A 22,956-nucleotide genomic window follows, 5' to 3' on the forward strand; every position below is an offset into this window, starting at 1 on the left:
TTCAGTTTCAGTGGATAATAGTAAATTTTAGAACAGGCAACTTTGAGCATGTTGATCAAGATCAAATCACAATTGCACATACTCATACTCATAAAACTAGCATTCTAAGAAACTGTGTTAAATCATTAGTATAAAATCTTAAAGAGGTGTATTCAATTGGGATTTCAAGACTTTTTCACATAAAAAAAGTCCAGTAGAATTTAAAAGATTTGGTAAGAATGTAATGATTTTTTAAGGAAAATTGACAATTATATCAACAGTTTATGAAAAAATGAACACTAGCATGTCACCATTTCCTTCTTGTTTGTTGCTTTCCATAGAATTCTTAATAGCTATATTTTCAACTCGTTGACCATAAACAAGTGGACCATGTTGCTGAAAAACAATCATGGTTAAAGGAAAATGTTTAAAAATTCAGTGAACAAAAGAACAACATCACATATAAAAGCCAAATCAGAAAACAGAAAACCCTTGTTTTCATTGATTGAACAATCATACATAATAATAATAGCAATAACCCATAACATTTGCAGAAAACAATTACTTGGACCAAAAAACATTAAAAATTAGAAGAGATTACTCTACTCATCACTATTGATATTGAGAAAAGTTTGAAATGAAGTAGAAAAGTCTTACATATTTGGATGAGATTGTTTCATGAGAACCATATTTATAAATACAATTAAAAAATCACAGAAAATCCATATAAATCCAGTCAACAAAATAATCCATTGAAATTGTATAATTTTAAATACAAGATGATTCTTTTTTAGTCTTGTAAATCTCAATTGAATACATCCCCCAAACATTGTTAGTAATTAAAAATGTGAAGTAAAATTATACTTACAGGTGTTCTAGATAAATAATTCGCAGTTACATATCCTATTGCACAAAGAGCGCCATGCTGAGTTTCAAACCTGTCAATAAATTAATTCAGCGTGAGCATATATCAAACAGGGAAAAAGCAGCAATTCTGAGAAAGTGAGCTAAAATAATTTAGTTCCACCAGTAAACAAACCTTGACTTGAGTGTTTGGCTGAATAAGGAAGTCAATTCAGAAATAACATCAGGGATTGAAAGAGCAGAAGACACAATACCAAGTATACGTGCAATGGATTCACGAGTCTCTAAATCCACATGACTTAGTAGTTTCTTAAGCCACGAAACCTTTTGGGCAAAATGTGAGGCTAACACCTATAACAATAAATATGTCAGATGGAACACAATGAAGAAAGCAATCAAAATACTTTAATAATAACTGACCTCTGGCATATGTGATCCAATTATAAGCAATGCCTTGGAAGCATTGACATGCAACTCAACAGAGCCTTCAAATGACATAGAATGCTCCAGGATTGAACAGAATGTCTTCACTGATGACATAATTTCGGATGATCCTTCTAAGTATTTGTTCTGCTCCAACTCTGACTCGAAGCACTTCAACAAAAATTTAATCATGACCACATATGTATTTGAAGGAAAAACAAGGTTTTGTTCTCTAGTTTCACTGGACTCCAACAACTTTGGCTGTTGTCGAAGAATGTAATCCAGCATCATGCCCAACTTGGGATACATAAGACCAGAAATTTGACTTTCGCTTTTAAGACAAAGACCTTCATGTGCCATTTCTCTGTTTCAAACCACAAAACAAAAACCTAATTTGAAGTCAATGATGCCAAATATAAGACTTCAAATTCTAAAAAACATCAACACTTAATTACCATGGAACCTAAATAAAGTTATAATTACAACTCAAGTTTTTCATATTATACAAAAAATAAAGTTTCAAAATCATCAGTTTGGAATAAAAGTAACTGTTTACAGCAAGAAGCATTACGAGAATCATAGTCTCTGATTTTAAAAAAAAGCAGTGCAATCTAAGAACATAACATGTTCAAGATAGATGGTTATTAAAATTGAACACATGCATTTGTCCTTTTCTCTTTACAGAGTTATGGAAAAAAAAAATACTACCAGACAAAGCAATCTTTTACATCTAGAATATAAAAGTCATGCTTGGAACATACATTTTCATGTGCATATTATAATGTTGTATACATGCTTTATAAAAATTATGACATTTGACAAGAGGCACAAACAATCACTTCAAACAATATCAAAATAAACATGTAATTAAGTGTTCATTTTGTAATTGCACCTCCTTTTTTAAACAAATATGCACAATAACAGGCTTAGAGGGTTTTTTCCTATTTTACTGATGAAAGAAGAAAATCCGTTCGGAGGATATCTCCAATGTAAAAGGAAAACAAAACAAAAAATGCAAAGCTAAACATTCCCTCGAAATATTTGTAGTAGAAATCCCCTTTTTAGAAGAATACATACTTTATAGCATGTCAGATCATCACTAAAGGAATTTGTAATTACCTGATGTCTAATTTAGCATCTGCTGCTCCAAGCATACAAATAAATCGACTTGGACAATGTTGAAGATCAAACAAAGATGTTGCCCATCTAACAGCACAAAAACGCACTTCACTTTCCTCCTGACATCACCAAGCAGCATGTTACGGTTCAAACCATGTGTCTGCTGAGTTTTTAATTAGATAGGATATTATAATAGCACTAATTTCAGAGGATTTGATTAAAGTAAAGATGCCAAAAAGCTACATAGTGTTCTCTGGCGGCAGTGTATTTGGTTGAATGAAAGAATCTTCTCAGGAAAGAAATTTTGTATTCAGTTCATTTGCCATCTAGTATTTTTTCTAGCTCCATTATGATGTTCTGCTCCTGGTCTTTGAGGGGTGTCCCCTTTGTTAGATCTCCACAGAGATTGGTATTTTTGTGATTGTTACTTAACTTGTTTCCTTTTGTTGTATCATCTTTAGTTCTTGAAGATTCCTTATCCTCTTTCTGTATCTTCCTTCTCTATCTTAATAAAATCTTTCCTTAAAAAAAATATAATAATAAAATTAAAAGTTCTATGTTCTTCTGATTGCCTCATGAAATGAGCCCTGTAAGAAGCCGTACAAAGTTCACCAAAGAGAAGCTATTGAAACAACCTCTTTCAAAAGAGTGAACTCTCACTCCAACCAAATACAGCATAGGTTAGAATGCCATATAAAGTATCAAAAAGTCCATTCCATCGTAACTAATGTTGACCAATGTAAAAAAAAAAAACACCATTCAGTTGTCTCCTTACAATAACAAAAATATCAAGTACCAAATTTGTGTAGGTCTTATTAAAATGTAATGGTTCATGCTCACAGGTCCAAATGGTAGCAATGAATGGGTCAGTGCCACTTTGAAACCTCTTCCCAAATATTGTCATATTAAAAGAATTTTATATGGGACAATAAATGAGAAAATACACAAGACAAAAAAGTTTTTGCTAAGGTAAGATACTTTGGAGAAAAAATAGAATAAAAGAAAACCATAAAACTTATAAAATGGATAATGTGTAAGACAGAGACCATACCCAAAACTCCAAATGGAGGCCATTAGACCTCTAACATCTAAAAAATTATATTTCATTATTTCGAGAGAAAATCATTTACAATTGACTTCTTTTACAGGGAGCAGATCAACCATCTCAATTTTTATAACAAGAACAACAATTCTTGATCACACAACTTTACATGGATGGCAGGATTTGTTTTACTGAATTCAGTCTAAACCATCCATGTACCGTATCATTGTATGATCTCTCTCTCAAAGTGTATGCATGTCTGTGTTTTGAACTGTAAATATCATTATTAGGAAAGTCAACCCACAATCCCTTAGATCAAGGGATTTATTCCGGGAGCTAATTTCACAATTACCTACTTTATTAGGATGGATTCTGTTTCACTTTTTATCTACATAGATCATATTATAAACTTTTGACGAACTACTAGTCTGTCATTCCAATTTCTTAATATTTGAAGAAGGAACTCAAGATTTTAAGGACTTAATATTTTAGGAGAATATTTGACTAAAATTGCAGGATTGAAAGTTGGAACACACTCAGCCTAGGGACATATGAGCAAAATAATACACAGGAAAATAATAAAAGCAATTTACAATAAAAATAATCTTACTCAATTCCCGAAGTTACAATAACCTAGGCAGCTAGTAAAGTGGAGTATGTTTATTATCATGTAATTTCCAACATAACAGAAACAAATAATATATATATATATATAACATCCTAGATAAGGGGAAAAGTCAGTATGTTTTGTCATACCACTTGAGAATTTTTTAGCAGAAGTGTCTCCAAATCTTGTAACACAGCTAATGGGGCTCCCTGATACACAAGAGATAAAAAGTACAGCGAATAAAAAGTAAGAGCATAAGAGATATACCAAAAAAAGTCCAAAAGTAAGAGCATGATAAGAGGTTTGAAAAAAGAGTCCACAATTATATTTTTATACCAAAACCTAAAGTCTTGTTGGTAAAAAAGTTCAACAATATAGCCCATAAAACAGAGTCCAGGAAAATTGAGTTTCTACTCTAATTTTATGAAATAAAAGAATTCAGTACAACAAAATCACACGAATGCAACCATTAATTAACTGTATAGCTTTACTAGTTTAATAAGTTACAATTTTTCGAAGTAATATGCTTCATACATCCTTGAAGAACTAGTACAAGAAACAATACAGAAATATCAGTAAATTGAGATGATTGTTGTTAACATTATTTAATTATAGTTGTGTAAAAAAGATTCTAACGAAAATGTTATAAAGGACAAGGAAACCATTCAGATCAAAACTAAAAGCAAACAATACCTAAAAATAAGGGTGAACATGGGTCAGTTTGGGCTCAAACCATACAGAACAGTTACGAAGATTGAGTCAAGTCAGTTTGGCTAGTTGCCTTTTTCAGTCACAGCCCAAATTGACTCAACTCGGTTACATTGGGTCAAGCCAAATTTGGTCTTTGGTTATCCATCATCAGAAAAATGGGGAAATGAGAGAGAGGATCAAACAGATTCACAGAACAGAGACAAAATGGAAATTGATAAAAAAATTAGCAGCATCTGTATTGTATTCTAATAAACAGCGTCAAGGAATTTCCATGGATGGATCATGGAATCAATTGACAACTGGTATTGAAAGAAACTATGAAAGAAAAGAAATTAACAATGGCACATTGAATCTGAAAATGGAAGCCCCATCAAGTCTTTGAACTATGTAGCCTTCAAACTTGTTGACCTTCTAATTCTCAACATTAATGGTGGTGATAGTGGATTTGTTGGGGAGTAAGGGGCACTATGTGCAGTGGCTTTGGAAATTGAAGTGTGGTTTGGTCATTGTCAATTGTCTGGAGCTGATTATGGTCAGAGAAGAAAACACCTAGGTTTGCTTCCAGTGTTAGGCATGCTAAGAACTGAAACAAAACACGATAGCACTCATTCACTACTGTTTCATACTGAATAAAATATGTACTTGAATAAGTTGGGGGTCATTGCTCTGGTTTGCAAACAAAAAATAAACTTATTACCCGACTTGATTTGTTCAGTTTCTTCTTTTGAAATTCAAACGAGTTTGGTCAAACCAACTTATTAAGATTCAGATCGAGTCAGGTTGATAATCCATGTTCACCCCTACCTAAAACAAAAGTTCATTGGTTCATCATAACTCTCCAATCTCTTGTATTATTTCTAAATTAACATATAATGATCAAAAGGAATCATGGAATATTTTCCTCTAAAAGAGATTAATTATGTTGAATATAAAGGCAGCTAAGCTTTGGCTCAACTTTGGACGTCCAATGGCTTATAATAATTTTCTTATAGCATAGACTTATGAAGGTACGAATAGCAATTGTACACTAAGCAATGCATTTGTTCAATTGTATAATTTTTTCAAAATTTCTAAAGAGACAAGCCACAATATGATGCATCCTGTATCATATATGCAAGTGAGGTAAGCATTAGCTGTGTGACTATACTTGACAAACTAGTTTAACTTTCACATCAGCTGTAATACAATTTATGTGACTGAGAAGAACATTCATACAAAAATAGATTCACCTAAATAGCAGAAAGATACATACTTTGTATGCTGAAGCAAGAGATATAGTTGCCTCTTGAACAACAAATCGAAGAGACTGAGATTCATCTTTCAAGGCGTGAAAAAGACGAGCAGCCATATCAATCTTTTCCCTGGCAGAACAGGGAGCAGCTTAGTAACTAAGTAGACATCACAGATGACCTAGCTCAAGGCAATTCTCTTTTTAGAAAAGAATTATTTGTTACCTTAAAAAAGAGAAATACATAAAAAAATTTTAAAAAAAAAAAGCAATAGCAAACCATCATAAAACCGTGCAAATTTAAAAGGTTAATAAAGAAAGAATTAACTGCAGAGCTATCCAATCCCAGTCCAAAGGATAGAAAGAAGAAAACTCTATCCCATAATGTAATACACACATAAGAAGAAAGAGCCTTTTGATGCCTACAACTCTACAACAATGAGAATTAGTAATTCTATTGTGTCTCACACAAACAAAAGACAGTCCCACCATATCACACATCCAAGATATAGCACAGGTAATATTAAGCTGAGAACTCCCCTGACGTGCAGTCCTTTCCTTGACCCGCCCGAGTGCTCTATTGCCTCAAGTATACCTATAACTATATGGTCTTGACCCATGGCCATTGAACTTTTTTCCCTTGTAATGCCTTTTAGGCCTCTCTCAGGTGACCTGAGCATTTGGTACTTAGATATTTTTTAAGTTGGTGCCAGCCAATGTTGCCAAATTTTTTATACTCACAAACTCATAATCCAGCAAGAAAGGGAGACGGCAGCAAGCTTGCACGCATGGGCTACCAAAATGAAATTGGCAGATTGTGCACCATGTCAATTCGTCTGTGCAGCCTGGGGTTCTAGTTACACAACTCATGCAGTTGGCCTTTTTTAAGTCAGGTTTATGATGACCTAATTTAAAAAAAAAATGGTCCTTTCTCGAGGGTTCCCAATCACAAATAAGAACCAAACAACTCTACTCGACTGCACTCATCATTGACAGCACTACCATTACCATGGGCGCACAACACTCACATTGTAGTTGCCAACGCTTGCTTCCTCATCAACAAGGTTCACTTCACCATCTTTGACTCTTGCATCAACATCGTCCGTGGTGCCATCATAGTTGTTGATCATTCCCTTCTTCTCCCACTCTATTGTGTTCTGTAAGTTTTCTTCTTAATATTTCCTTTCTTCTTGCTATCATTTAGATAGTGTTTTGTTCTGCTTGGAATTTGTAGGACAATAATGGCATCAAATAAAGGTGGTTCAAGTTATGTTGCTAGAAGAGGAAGTGGTATTGGAACAAGGACTGATTCAAGTGATGGGAAAGAAAGAATGTGAAGTGTAAATACTGAGAAAGTATTACGATATATGAACCTATTTTTACTTGTTATGAATTGGATTGTAATATTTATGATTTATTGAGTTATTTTTCTTGTCTTTATTATTTTTAATGCATGCAAAAGTCTGTAAATATAATCATTTATATATTCATTGCTATTACGAGTCAAGTTACAATCTTTCATCTCCCTTTCAATCCTCCTACGACCCTCAAGTTTGACAACATTGGTGTCAGGTAAATAAGGATCACATAAATTGTAGAAAAAAAAATCTGATGATAAGTTAGATTTTGAAACATATTAAAAGAATGAAATAATAAATTATGGAGGAACTAAGTTACCAACTGGATGAATTACTTCACTCGAAAGCACCCAAAGCCATTATTATCTTGCTATTATGCATAACTTTAAGCATTTAATCCCCGCTTTTGATAAAAAATCCAATGAGCTAACAGTGAGAAGTTGCTTTCATATCCCACTCATTTTTACTCTACGTCAAATTCCAACTCACTTTCTCTACAAAGCTTTCTCTTTCTTCATTTTCTTTCCATCCGAAAAGCTTTCCCTACAATACCCAACCTCTTCACTTACACTTTAAATTGCTTTCATTTTTCTCAATTTTAGATGCTTTTCTCATCTTTTGTAAAGTAATATGGATATTGTCTTCAGTTCTTCATAACAGCATTAATCCATAGAACCAAGAAAGGCAATATTGCAAGCAAACTCATGGAATCGCATGATTCCACAAATTAGCCATCCACAACCATGTCATGTGAAATCATGAAACATTAGAATCAACGGGATCAGCAGATAGATCATAAAAGTGGTGGAATCATGCAAGAATTGTCAGCACATAAAAATATCCAGGCTTTATATATTAAAAATGGGTTTTGAGCAAAACTCAAGCCCAATAATGGTTATAAAAAACCTAATCAAATGAAAAGACATGCTTGTTCTACAGTTTCTTAAACGACCCATGGATGATGTCATTTTTGCACAAAAAGTTCTTCTCCCTAGACTCCTCAAGACTTCAACTGCTCAAGAGCATTAGCTTCTCTTCTGTGCTAAGCAAACAGCACAGACAACACACATTTTTCTGCTCAGCAAACATTTTGAACCTCCCTCAACCTCAGGTGTGTGCTTTACCAGTCTTCTCTGCTCTCACACGACCCCTCTGTTTCACTCATCTCTTTTGACTCAAACACTCCGTTTTCACTCATCACTTTTACCTCTGTTTTCTGTGTTCTCAGGTCTCCATTTTCGTTTCCACCCCCTCATAATTTATACTTTGTTGCATCATCAACACAACTTCTAATCCACCTTCAGCCAAATTCATTCTACAGCTGTCAGTGCTCATGGTGATACTAGGAAATTTCAAAAGCAAATACTGTGAAAAGGTCTTAACTGGAGGGGTTTATCGCTTGAAGCACCACATGGCTTAGAACTCAAGGATGTAGTAGGTGCTTGCAAAAGTGTGACTGACTGAAGAAGTGAAAAAAAAAAGATGTTTGAAATTGTTGAAGGTCTGCAACAGAGATTAATGAACACAAGCTTTGATGTTGAGGATGATGATGCACAAACAGAAAAAGAAAGAGAACTTAAAGGGAGGATATGGGCAGCACTCAAAAATATTTTTAAGAAGATGGGAATTAGCTCATATGCCACAATTAATCAATTATTTAAGAAGGATCATAGAGAAACTGCTTTTAAAGACGTTCCACAGTTTTTCTATGAAAATGAAATGCCTTTTAAAGTGGTAAGTAGCAAAGCATTAGGAGAATGCTTGATTCAGATTTAAAACATGGCCCAGGATTTAACCAACCTTCATACCATGAGATCAGAGTAAACTATTTGAAGGAAGAGGTTCAGGCAAAGGGCTGAACTTATTGTCATGATTTATTTTAGTATGTTACATGGACACGATTAAGTGGCACAACCATCAATCTCTTCTGGAGGCATGAGTGAGAGCTACAGTCTACATGATTAACCTTCCTAAAAATATATTATATATTGTCCATTACTATATTTAAAGTGTCCTCCACCATTCTACTCTACCCATAGAAAAGGAATAGTAAATATGATAAAATGGCAAAAATTATGAACACAAGAAAGAGGTTGGAACCTAAATAGGTGAGGCATGCGCTGTGCAAGCAATCCAATTGATTGAAAAGCATAAGTTTTGACCTCCCGTGCAGTGGCATCTGAGTCGGTACTCAAAATTGAATTCAAAACAAAATAAATGTTATTCAAATAACATTAAAAAGAACTTTGAAGTCTCAAGCAAACCTGCTTCAGAACTTGGATAATTGTCAAGGGACTTCATAATTCCACTCAAAATAACAGGACCCATTAACTTAAGCTGGTCAATTTTTGCCTGCACCAGTTACAGATATTAGAGATGCTGAGGAAACAAAAGAACAATAAAGTTATAATGAAGTACAACCACTTTCCGAAAAGGTAATCAAAATATAGAAATACAACCAACACAGTAAAATTCATTTCAAACTGCAGATTCATGGCTTATTTTGAGCTTCAACTTAACCATTTCTAAAAAAATGTCTCGGAGGGCATTTAAAATGAATTCAACTGAATCATTTAAAAAAAAACACAAACGCTTCAAAATTGTATTAATGTTAATATGTAGTCAGAAAATATTTTTACAAATTTTTTTCTTTTATTTTCAAACTTTCATACCAATAAAGATGAAAACATCATGGTAACTAGATAAATGTAGCATTTTATTACATCTACGATGACTTTTGCAATTATGCATGCTCATTTTTAAAACATCAATTCTCTTTCTTGATAAAAACATCTTGGGTTGTTTAATGCTAATTTTGCATTAAGTTTATACTCTGCATTATTATAATCATAGCATATCCTATAGTTTTGAAATTTGGCATATCCCTGTGCTAGTGCAATATCATATCCATGTCCCATGTTGCATCCATACTTTCTACTTTCTAAACATTTATTAGGCAGAGAGACTTTTATTAACCAAAAGCCAAGTAACATTGCACTTACATGCTTAAATACCCATACAGTAAATTCCATCCCCCATTGCTTCAACCTTGATGTTGTACCATTCCCTATTAAATTCGGGAATATTAAATACTAAAGATAAAGATTAAAAAACAAAAAGACAAAAACAGAAGAAAAAAGATAGAGCAAACGAAAATCAGCACAGAAAACTCAATTATTGAGCCACACATTCTTGTGTGTCTGTCTTATTTTGATGATGAAAGAACTCTGTTTAAAACAAAGGAAAGTTGGAATTTTTAAATGATATAAAAGAGGACAAACTTCGTTAATATGAAAGAAGCTTTATTTGTAATTAAAAAAAATGTCCATTTGTTATTAAAATTTACCAAGAAAGAGTATAGTGTGTACAATTAAGTACAAAGTTATACTCCATTTTCCCCCACTAGCATTCTGTCCATGATTTAGTTAAGGGTATAACACTTGAAGATAAGAGAAATTGGGGCTATTGTTGGCATGATCCATGTTTACACGGTATCATTGAATATATTGTTTGATCAAAGAAAAATATTATCACCAAAGAAATAATATTTCAACACTTTTTATTTCCATCCTTAAGGATTTGCCCATTTTCATTTTCTATATCCCCTCCTTTTTTGTAAAGAAGAAAAAAATCAAACAACCTCAAAAGTGAGACAAATTCTAAGATAATATATTCATATGTACAATAATCATACAAACAACATACGAGAAATTGGGGCTTTTGTTGGCATGATCCATGTTTACATGGTATCATTGATAAATTGTTTGATCAGAGAAAAATATTATCACAAAAGAAATGTTATTTCAACACTTTTTTACTTCAATCCTTAAGGATTTGCCCATTTGCATTTTCTATATCCTCTCCCTTTTTGTAACAGAATATAGAAGAAAAAATCAAACAACCTCAAAGAAAAGTCAGACAAACTCTAAGATAATATATTCATATGTATAATAAACATACAAACAATATACGAAGCAATAAAGCTATCAATAGAAGTGCACAAGTATCATTACTATAGTTCATGTGTCATGGATGATAAAATCTTAATTACATTTGCCAATTCTTAAGCAATCAACTTTGCAACAAAAGAGCTACAAGTTTTGAAAACAACAAAAAAACATTAATTAGCAAATATAAGCTCAAAATCATTAAATAAAAGGATATTCTAGTACCATAAATGCAACCAAAAATGCACTGCAAGGTGGATGGGAAATTGTTTGCTGCTGCAATAGACCTGCAGAATATAGACATTAATTTTGCCTTTAAAGCGTGACTCCCAGGACTAACTCTTGATTCTGAATCACCATTTTCAACTCCAACAGTACCTACATTCAACAGCAATAATAAGAGCAAACAAAAAGAAATATATAAAATCCAAATTTGGTTTTAGATATAATAGTGCAGAAACTGAATTCACTTTCAAGATACAAGAGTTCTCTCTGAAAATAGAAAATGAAAGTAAAGCAAATGGCGAACAATTAATGTCTAGTATTACCAACAAAGTCATATAAACACCACAAAAGGCTATGATCTGGAAGAAGAAAACCACTAATATGATCAAAAATCACAATACTTGTACCATTTAGGTTTTCTATTTTTAGAGTAAATTAAAAAATTAGAAAACAAATGTAGGAGTACAATCTTGAGTCTATTAATGTTTTAAAAAATTCATAGCATGGAACAAAAGCAGTTACTTGTTGTCTAATTTTTTCTCTAACATTTTCAGATAGACTTGTTAGTATACAAAAAAACTTGCATATTTAATTGATAATTTTATTTTAACTACAAATTTATTTATTTTTTTAATAAAAATAGTCTGGGTATACTTGTGATGTTGTTCTAACTAACTCAAAGGACTGGGTTCACCCAGTTCAGAGGCCAGGTTGATGACACCACCCCAGGTTAAATGCCTTCCCGATCTAAACAGAGATTGGACCAGTTACAGGTCAGTTCCCAGGACAATAACCAATCAGGCTGGTCCACCAAATCTACTTATAGAATAAGTTGTTAGGCAGACAACTAAGGTCTTATATTTATTACAGCTTCAAGCAAGAGCATAAACAATAGATAGGCCATTTATCCGGTGTTAAATTGCACTTAATTATGAAAAATGGGTGCAGCCATTGCTGATAAAAAAAAGTAATAAAGCATTGAAGATCACCGACAGGGCACACAGTTCAAACATGAAGGATGTGCACAAAATGTTTACCAGAAGACACATGATATTAATTAATTGAAATGTAAAAAATAATAGGAAATTAGGAACAACCTTATTAGAATCAATTATACTCTCAAGCATACATATTTAATTTATGTATGGATCACGCAGGATCAAATTTTAAATTCAGGGGAAACTTAAAAATATTCGCATTTGATCATAAACAAATTGAAGAAAAAATAATTGACCAAAACATATTTCAGAATATGTTAACAAAATCTTTAATAGCATACCATTGAATAGCAAAAATAATCTGTTGATCAGATTTAAATCATCTAAATTAGCACCATAGGCCTTCTTCTTTAGAAGCTCCTCGCCTCTCTTAATAACAGGCTCTTCACTTGAGTTAATTGATCAAAAAACAGATGTGATTGTAATCATCCACAAATGAAACACCAAAAGATATAAAGTCAGAAATTTATAAGAAAGTGCTATAAATAAATTTGAGTAATATGGGAACTACAACATACCAATCTACAGAGGCAGCAACATATAAGGGATAAACAAGTTCAGGAGCAAGGTCCATAACTTGAACGACATTCAAAATACCCAACTGCACCAACAAAGACCAAGATAAGACATGTTGCAGTAGCTTTCTCAGTAAATGCAAGATTGGACATGTTTGTATGCGTTCAAACATACTGACATGTTATGTTAACCAGTGCATTTAAATGAAAATTTGAAGAGGTAATATATGTCAGAATAATATAGTTATTATCTAGTTGCTATCAGTTGCAGTAATTAATGGTTGGTTGGTTATAAAGCCAGCTCTACTAGCCCAGAATGTCAATTATTAAAGTTAGCTCCAGCTGTCACTTGTTAGTATTACAACCATCTATTATGACTTGTATATAAATATCACATAATTAGTATGGTCAGAACAACACAATAATATAATTTCTGATTCTCTCTAATTTTCTCTGAATATTTTCTTTCTCTTCCTACATTTCCTCTCAATCTTCAAATTATAAGGTTAAAAAATAATCTTATCATATTGAGTGATGGATTCTTCAATTACGTTTCTTCTGGCAAGAGCATAAATGTGAAGGATGATGATATATAGCAGTTGAGTGAGTTATCAGTTTTTAGTACTAAGTAACAACATCAACAACATATGCTATTTGACCTTCACATCACAAGACAATATTAAAACAATTGCATGATTATCTTACCTTTCTTTGTAAAATTTCATTACTTTGCCACTGTTGTTTCCCTGTAACACGATTGACTTGCACTACTGAAAGCCCAGGAGGGAGTCCACCACTGCAACAGAACAAAATCTAAAAAGAGTTCTAGAGAGAGAAAGTCTGCCAATCTTTATGCAAATAAAACTAAGTTTTCACTTTTCTATTCTTAGATTCAGATTCTGAGTATTCTGATTCTTATGCATACATTATTTTACTTTGTTCAACTAACTTCTAACTTACTGACAGTTACAGCAATTACCAACTAACATTCTAACAGATGACTTGACTTAGGACATTTTAGAATACAATTTACAATGAACAGTAAAGGAAAATGCACATAAAAAGAGGCACACATTATATACTCTACCAAATTGTCATTCAATTGAAATAAGAAGGAAACAGATTAATTCATGTCAGAACAAATTTAAATACCATTAGCTTCTTTTAGCAGAAGCCAGTTCCATACCTTTGAGAGACCCGCTGGTACAATATTGTATGAAGACAAAACTCAATAAACAACTCCCTATCCTGAGAGTTGTTCACTTTATTATACTTTGCAGCAACTTCCTCACCAATTTGACCAGAGTGGCATTCACCAATTACCTAAAAGAAGCAGAAATCCATTGGTAGTCCAAAGATAATAAAAAGAAAAATAAAAAAGCAACTAAGATAGCAAAAAAAAGAAAAGAAAAAAAGCAACTAAGATATATAAATAATGAAAATACACCAAGAAAGTTTCTTTTAAAAAAGGATGCTGGAAAGAAGCCCATGGATCCAAGAAATCCAAGTGCTCTTAATGGCAGTAATGGACTCTTCTTCCCACCAAAAAATCCCTTTATTTGAATTCCCAAGCTTAGAATTTCCATCAATTTTTCCTTATATATCCCTTCCAATTTCTTAGAAAGTCATATCTGAAAAACTGAAGCATTTCCAAGATAGAATAAGGAGAAAAGGGTCCCCCAATGCACTGAATAGTTATAATGACACCAACTCAAATACTGTGTACAATGCTGAAAAAAATCAATGAAAAACTCTTCCACAACTGTAATTACAAGCTACAACCATCACCATTAAGATTTGAGAAAAGTCCAATAGTGCATGCTGATACCTTAACAATGATTCTAAGGATGATTTCCTGATGTTGAAGTGGAAGTTTTGAGATGTTCACCAAGAGATCAGGAGCCAGATCTTCCTTTTCCTATTTGAAATGCGTGGGGCATCAGATAGTCTCCACAGTAAGCATTCAATAGCACAAAACAAATTATTTAAGAGTTCCAAACCAATCAATTTGTCTATTTATCCAATAATGAAACATTATTTACTTCCGAAAATTCAACAAGGTGTCAAAAAAGGAATTATCAGCATGAAAAATCACATTAAATCCACAAAATAATAACAACAAACAGGCACTAAGATATAAAGAACAAGAGACCTTTGCATTAACACGCTGAAAAGCCATCTCTATATACACAATGCAAAAATTCCTTATGATAGGGACAGCACTAGAACCCGAATACAACTTCCACAGGTCAGACAAAGGTAAACCAATTTGAGGCTGGAGCTTAACTCTCTTGTTCACGTGACTTAAAATCTCAAGCACCTGTCAGAAACACAAGTCAACCATTGTAAAAACATTTACCAAATCGCTTCACGAAATTATATCAAAGAGGACAAAATACACCGTGCAAAGCAAAAAGTGCAAAATGTGATCTCACTATGCCAAAAGCAAAAAGTATTCTTAGTAAACAGCAATAGCTTCTTCTGCTGATTCATACAGCAGAGAAGAGATATTTCATCTAGCCGATAATGTTCGCATAGCCAAAACACAATATACTTCATAAATTTACATCAAAAGAGAACAAAATAGACCGTGCAAAATCGATGTTCACGTAGGCAAACTCTTTGCTGTCCTTACAAGTAAGTTTCACTCGTACTATAAGCAAAAATCATTCTCGGTATATCGGTTAACTCAGAACTAGCAACAACTGAGAAGAAACATTTTCAATTTCCATCTAGAAGATAGCGTTTGCAGAGTCAAAACACAATCAATTTCCGCATTCGCGATTTTATTTGGAAACCCAAGGTAAGCTACAAACAGCGAGGTACATGTACGTAAACTGTTCCTTATTCTTAAAAGTGCAATACAGTCTTACTACCCTAAAGCAAAACTACTCTCACTGAACAGCAATAAGTTTCTATCCGCAGACTCAGAGCAATTCCGACAACAGAGAATAGATGTTTCAATTTTCAATTTACGCATTCATAGTTTGATTCAGAAATAGCGGAATTGAAATTGGGCGGTGGAGAACCTTGTTGCGAACAGCGAGGGATTGCGAGGAGAGGGAGGAGATGCAGAGAGGGAGAAGCTTCACAAGCAACGGTTCAAGCTTGGAATCGTCGCACAGAGCCAAACGAGTGAGCATTCGATCCAGCATTTCCTCTACCTCCGCGTCGGACTTCGGTGACAACGAAGACGACGATGATGATTGCGCCATTTTTTCCCTCTTTCTTCGATTCGTTTCTTCACCAACAAACTCAAACTCTTCTTTGTGCGCAGCGCAAGTTAATAAATATGAATTGGGAAATGAGGCTACTTGCGCTCTACGACTGCTTTGACTCTTCGTTCGAGATGGTCTCTCTCTGCCTATTACTTCCTGCACCCATCCCTTTTCTAAGTACACCTTCACATGATTTGAAATGGCAACATTGCCCTTCCCAGTTTTATCTGATGTTGGGGTTGTATTTGCCTTGTCTATTGTTGAACTTTTTGGTGAGATGTTGGTGCTGGATTACAGGTGCAATGCTGATTATGTTACCCTTATGATTGTTTTTCAATGTTTTGTAAATACTTGCTGCAAATGGTAGGAACTCTGTTCAAAATTTCTTTTAGAATATGCAACGTGGAAGGATATTGTCGGGAAAGTTAAAATTGTAATAAGTGGGGAATTTTTATATCATGGATCATGAATTTCGGAACATCAAATTCAGAAGTTCATTAGTAATCGTTCTGAAAGTTTATGAACAAACTTCCAAAATAAGTATCTCTCGAGATGGTGAGTGTTAGTTGCTTTTGTTGTTGGAGGAGTTGATTTTGTTTGTGAGTTTTGTACACTAAGTGTATATATCAAAATGGTGACGACTATGGAGAGGCAGTTTACAATGTGACTTTTATATTTAATATTTATGTAACACTAATATGATAAGTATAATCTTTTAAAATGTAGGATATGAAATATAGATTTATATATTATATAATTATGAATTATATAATTTGACAATGAATATTTAAGTATATAAGTATTTTTAAATTTTATTTTAGCAAAACAAAATATTTTTCATGACTGGTTAAAAGGATTTGTTCTTTATTTTTATAATCATAATAAAAATTTATACAATAAGTTTGAGTTTTTAAAAAATTAATGTATTTTTATTTTTTAAAATTGTGTTAGAACCGTGTTATAATTGTCATAAACTCAAGAAATATTTTTGAATTTGATATTTTACTGATACGTGTCTTACGAGTGTCGGTGTCCGATACATGTGTCCGACAATGACATATCATTTAAGTGGAGTGTCTGAGTTTCATAGATCATCTTAAAAAAATACATTTTTTACTTTTAAAAGTTAACCAACACTTCAAAACCTCAATTACACCTCCATTTTTGTTCCACAACTTAAATCATTATCTGTCATTGCAAACAATCAACCAACAAAATAAGTGTAATCATAAAAACCATTAAGATGTCTTTATAAATAAATGTTCCTACTAGGGAGATGGGACCTAAAGAACTATTGAAGTCTTCTTTCCTACTAGGGAGATGGGACCTAGAGAACTATTGAAGTCTTCTTCTCCTTCCTTCGGTCGGTCAATTGGTTGGGTGATGAGCTAGGATTCTTCTCTCGTCCTCCTGCTTCTCCTTCGGCACTCGGTCTCGGTTGAACACCGGATAGTGGGGTACCTGTGAAGGCACTCCGACACTCAAGTCAGTAAAGCGGATGTTCAACTTTCAGTAGGTGAACAGTAATAAATGACATACCTTACTTATTGGGATGCATGCTATTTATATTATTCTAATGGGCCTACCTTATTGGGCTCGTATATCGAAGTGGATACCGCTTAGGGTTGTATTACCTAATTCTTAATGATGGATTAACTTCACTGATCTTGGTTTGAGCGTTAACGGTAATAGGGGTCAGCCGTCGGGCCAGTTTCCCTGGTATGGTCGGCCATCGGCCAAATTCCCATGGTCTCGGTCGTCTCGACCAAGTCTTCTAAGGTATTGGCCAAGTGAGTCATCGGCCTCGTCATCTCGGCCAAATCTCTCAAGTCTTCGCCAGGTTCCCCTAGTCTCGGCCAGGTAGACACAGCCTCGGGCAGCCAGGTGGGTATCGGCCTCGCCCATACTGGTACAATAAAAATGATAAAACTAATTTTAGTATTTTAAAAAAATGTAAAGATGTAAGAAGAAACACCCAAATTTATTCTTTTATGATAAGTTAACAAAAATTCATACAATGGTAATGGAACATAAGTATTAGAATAAGTTTAAAATGGAATGGACGTACTTTTGTATATGATATGGATGTAGTTATTTTTTATTCAACAATGAATAAAATAATACAAAGGGTTGTAGTGATATTTTTCACGGTAGATAATGTAAATTATAGTTTTCTTGGAATTGTTTTCATGATTCAAAATGTCATTATATAGTTATGATGTAATATATTTTTAAGGATTTTGGCACGTGATGGTGACTTCTTGAGATGGGTCCAAAGAATTTTTTTATATTTAGCTTTTTAATTTTAATTACTAAAAAAAAAAAGTTTTAATGGAGGTTAATATAACCCTATGAATTGATTTAATTAATGGAGGTTTTTTTCTAAAACCTCAACAAAATAAGGGAGGTTTTTTAACCTTAGTTAATTTTCAAAGGTTTATTCTAAAACCTCAGTAAAATAATGAAAGTTTTTATAACCTTTGTTAATTTTCAAAGGTTTATTTTAAAATCTCGACAAAATAACGAAGGTTTTTTTAACATTCATTAATTTTTAAAGGTTTATTTTAAAATCTCCGTAAAATAACGGAGTCTTTTTTAACCTTAGTTAATTTCCAAATATTTATTTTAAAACCTCTACAAAATAGCAGAACTTTTTTTTAATTTTAGTTAATTTTCAAAGGTTTATTTTAAAACCTATACAAAATAGTGTAGATTTTTTTAACTTTCGATAAGTTTCAAAGGATTATTCTAAAACCTCATCAAAATAATGATTTTTTAAAATTTTTGTTAAGTTTGACATGTTTATGGTAAAAAATCAATAAAATATTTTAAATTTTCTCACATCTCAATAAATAAATGTAATTAAAGTTTTTTTATAAACAAATAATTAAAAATATAATTTTAATATATTTGATAACTAAATCGTTTTGAAAGTGTAAATTTAAATATGTTAACGTTTTTTACAATTAATCTGAAATATTTATTTAATAAAAAATTATTAAATTTTTTTGTTTATTTTATGTAATTTTTTTATTAAAAACTATCATAAACTAAAAATACTATTAATTATATTTTTAATATGTTTATAGAGAAATATTATATTAAAAGAAATTTATTTATCAATGTTTAATATAACTTTCAAAATAAATTTAATTAAGAAAAACTTTTTTAAACTCCATTAAATATCAAAGATCTATTTAACGAGATTTATTCGAAAACAAATAGTAGAAATAGTAGAGGTTTATTGAAAACCTCCCCTAAATGGCAGAGGTTTATTTGAAAACCTCTGGTAAATGGCAGAGTTTATTTTAAAACCTTTGGTAAATAGCAGAGGTTAATTTGAAAACCTATGCTAAATGGTAGAGGTTTATTTTAAAACCTTGGTAAACTATTCTAATTTTATTTCAAATTCTTTTTTTTTTCTTTTTTTTTTCCTTTCCTCTTCACTTCCGGTAGACCTAAACCCACCTTTCATTTCCATCTTCTCTTTTCTTCACTCTCATTTTTGTCCAACTCGCACCTCACTCCCATCGCACACCACTGGACCTTTGCTTCTACTGCTTCAACACGAAACGTGCTTCTACTATTCCAGCACGAAACATGGTTCTGCTACTCCACCATGGAACTTGCTTCAATCTTCGCTCCACCACAGAACCGCTTGTCTACAAAACGCAAGTATGTTCCGCGATTAGTGATGTGATATCTGTTATTTATTTGACGATCTTGGAACCCTAATTTGAAGAAGGTCGAACAAAGGTAATAATTAGTTTCTTCTTCTTCTTCTTCTGTTTCTATGAGTTTAATGTTAATTAATTTTGTATATGTATAGCTTAATCAAGAGTTTGATTATGATTTTGTTGATAGGTATCGATTCTATTCATTGGTACCATTTCCTCACAGGCTTCTTCTTCTCGTTCTCCCTTCAATCGATGAGTTCTTCTCTACCTTTTCTCTCTCTCCAATTTGATTTCTTTCTCTTACAGCACTGAACGATGTGTTTCGACTTAGATTCTTCAATTGCTATGTGTTTTTTATATCGTGTCAGATCTCTGTTTCTCCGTAATTTTTTTCAATTATAATTTTGCTCACTGTTAAAATAAATTACCTATTTAAGGTTTTAAAAAATACATAATCTGTCAAATGTTTGCTTTAAGAGAATTAAAGTAATCTATTTTATGTATGCAAATTCATCTTTTCTTTTCTACTTCTCTTCTGCGCAATTGGTAACTGACTATGATTGACATTTTTATATATTTTTGTTTAATAGCTACCTTTTAAGAATTTTTTTATATCTCCATAGTACTTTTACCTACTTTAAATATTTAATATAATATTCATATATGATAATGCTATAAAGAAAAGCTAAGGATGTTTTTGGCCATGGTAAATAGTTAATGTGTTGCAGAACAAAAGAAAATCTACTTAGCTTTCATTTGAAATTTGTTATATTATAAATTGTTAGTTAATTATGATAAATAAATAAATTTCCAATTATAAAGAAATTGTTTTATTTTTCAGATTATACATTTTTAATTATGATACATGCTTATATTGTAGGTTTCTCTGGACATCAAGAGGAAGCATAGTTGAAGAATATAGTATAATGTAGAAATGATTTTTCCTATTTTGTATTTTGTAAACAATATGATAGGTTTTCATTTGTAGTACTTCATATAGATATTATTCTTGTATTGCTTTTTTCCTAGTTCTTTTAACTCATATTTTGTGTTTGAGTTTCAATTTCAGCGTGTATACTTGATATACTTTTATATAAATTATTAAATTTAGTTATATATGCATAACTTTTTAATTGATGCATATTATATCCATTTATTTGTTTTGTTTATTGAAAAGGTACTTTACATATAAATAAATACAATAGATGTCAATAATTGTGGTTGAAAAAGCACATGAATGCTTAAATGATAAATGAGTAAAAAAGAAAATGTTCTTAGTTCCAAAACCTATAGTATTTTATGGGTGTTTTGAAAGTCACAGTATTTTACAAAGGTTTCAAAAACCTATGGTATTTTATGTTTGAAACCTGTGGTATTTTACGGAAGTTTCGAAACCTATATTATTTTATGGAGGTTTTGAAACCCGAGATATTTTATGAGGGTTCTAAAACCCATGGTATTTTACGGAGGTTTTTAAACCCACGATATTTAAGGAAGGTTTGAAAGACTTTTCCTGGAGTTTAAAAAATTCCCGGGTAACACATTCCCCAGGGATGGTTTAGCGGAGGAAACTGCAACCTTGGATAAATGACTTAACGAAGGTTTTAACCCTTAGTAATGTAAAAATAAACCCTTGCTAAAACCATTTTTTCTTGTAGTGAATATTGGAATTTGATATATAAAATAATAAATAAGAATAAGAAAGAAATACGTTATAACATTGTGGAAAAAGAATATAAGTATAGAAGATAGAAGAAGGATTTAGAGTAAATAATAGTAAAATTAGAAAATATAATTATTTTGTATACTATATAGGATGAATAATGGTAAGTGGTGGATTGTGAGTTAGTTTGTGAAAATAATAATCACGACTTTATATATATATATATATATATATATATATATATATATATATATATATATATATATATATATATATATATATATGTACCGGTATGGGCGAGGTCGAGTCCCACCTGGATGCCCGAGGTCGAGTCTACTTGGCCGAGACCAGGGGAACCTGGTTGAGACTTAAGAAGTTTGGCCGGATGACGAGGTCGACGACCCACTTGGCCGAGACCTCAGAAAACTTGGCCGAGGCGACAAAGACCACAAGGATTTGGTCGATGGCCGACCCATACCACGGGAACTTGACCGGCGGTCGAACCCTATTACAACTAACGCTCAAACCGAGATCAGTGAAGCTAATCCATCATCAAGAATTAGGTAATGCAACCCTAAGCGGTATCCACCTCGATAAACGGGCCCAACAAGGTAGGTCCATTACAATAATATAAATAGCGTGCATCCCAAGGAGCAAGGTATGTCATTTATTACTGTTCACCTACCTGAGAGCTGACCACCCGCTTTACTGACTTGAGCGTCGGAGTGCCTTCGCAGGTACCCCACCATCCGGTGATTTGCCCGAAGACCGAGTGCCGAGTATCGAAGGATAAGCAGGAGGACGAGAAGAATCACAGTTCATCACCCAGTCATCTGCCAGATCGAAAGAAGAAGAAAAAGACTTCAACAGTTCTCTAGGTCCATCTCCCTAGTAGGAACAATATATATATAGGTTATCCATATTGTTGAACAATTAATATCTAATAAGAAATTTCATGTTGGTTGATATGATATTGAAGTCTATAAGTATTTTATTGATATTAAAAAAATACAATAAAAGATAGAACGAAGAGGTTTACAAAGTAAAATTGAAAGAAGTCATATAATAAAAAGTGTTTTTTTCTGCACAATTTGCCACCACATTTTTTTCATAACAATTTTCGTAGACATAATATTTTTATGAAAAAAAAATTTAGCATAATGTGAAAAGAAAAATCTGCATTAGTGTTTACTATTGTTACTATAACCTTGCATTTTTTTTAATAATTAGATTATATATATATATATATATATATATATATTTCCGGTGAACTGAAAAAGGATTAACTTAAGATATGTAATTTTTTTACATTATGAATTTAACCCTTAAAAAATTATTTTAGAAATATTACCTTATAAATCTAACAATTTCATGTTTACCGG

At 32.4% G+C, this 22,956-nt stretch overlaps 1 protein-coding gene and 1 long non-coding RNA gene across 2 annotated transcripts in view; one reads left to right on the plus strand and one right to left on the minus strand.

Moving 5' to 3' along the window:
• The window catches only part of LOC137823480 (uncharacterized), a 31,528-nt gene extending 15,175 nt beyond the window's left edge, over positions 1-16,353 (minus strand). The window contains exons 1-17 of the mRNA XM_068628642.1: positions 16,046-16,353; positions 15,169-15,336; positions 14,845-14,934; positions 14,203-14,339; positions 13,722-13,812; positions 13,020-13,102; positions 12,783-12,889; positions 11,504-11,656; positions 10,334-10,398; positions 9,596-9,683; positions 9,432-9,510; positions 5,998-6,106; positions 4,184-4,243; positions 2,386-2,504; positions 1,264-1,630; positions 1,019-1,194; positions 848-917 (exon numbers count right to left, since the gene is read on the minus strand). Of these exons, the coding sequence (XP_068484743.1) occupies positions 848-917; positions 1,019-1,194; positions 1,264-1,630; positions 2,386-2,504; positions 4,184-4,243; positions 5,998-6,106; positions 9,432-9,510; positions 9,596-9,683; positions 10,334-10,398; positions 11,504-11,656; positions 12,783-12,889; positions 13,020-13,102; positions 13,722-13,812; positions 14,203-14,339; positions 14,845-14,934; positions 15,169-15,336; positions 16,046-16,231 (2,148 nt within the window). The 5' untranslated portion in view covers positions 16,232-16,353. The remainder of the gene's footprint in view (positions 1-847; positions 918-1,018; positions 1,195-1,263; positions 1,631-2,385; positions 2,505-4,183; positions 4,244-5,997; positions 6,107-9,431; positions 9,511-9,595; positions 9,684-10,333; positions 10,399-11,503; positions 11,657-12,782; positions 12,890-13,019; positions 13,103-13,721; positions 13,813-14,202; positions 14,340-14,844; positions 14,935-15,168; positions 15,337-16,045) is intronic.
• A 3,321-nt stretch (positions 16,354-19,674) lies between these two features.
• LOC137826913 (uncharacterized) lies at positions 19,675-21,027 on the plus strand. Its single transcript, XR_011083621.1, has 2 exons — positions 19,675-19,990; positions 20,099-21,027. It is a non-coding gene; the product is annotated as an uncharacterized lncRNA (long non-coding RNA).
• The last annotated feature ends 1,929 nt before the right edge of the window (positions 21,028-22,956 follow it).

This window comes from Phaseolus vulgaris, chromosome 8 (assembly GCF_000499845.2).
Source record: "Phaseolus vulgaris cultivar G19833 chromosome 8, P. vulgaris v2.0, whole genome shotgun sequence".
Lineage (NCBI taxonomy): Eukaryota > Viridiplantae > Streptophyta > Magnoliopsida > Fabales > Fabaceae > Phaseolus > Phaseolus vulgaris.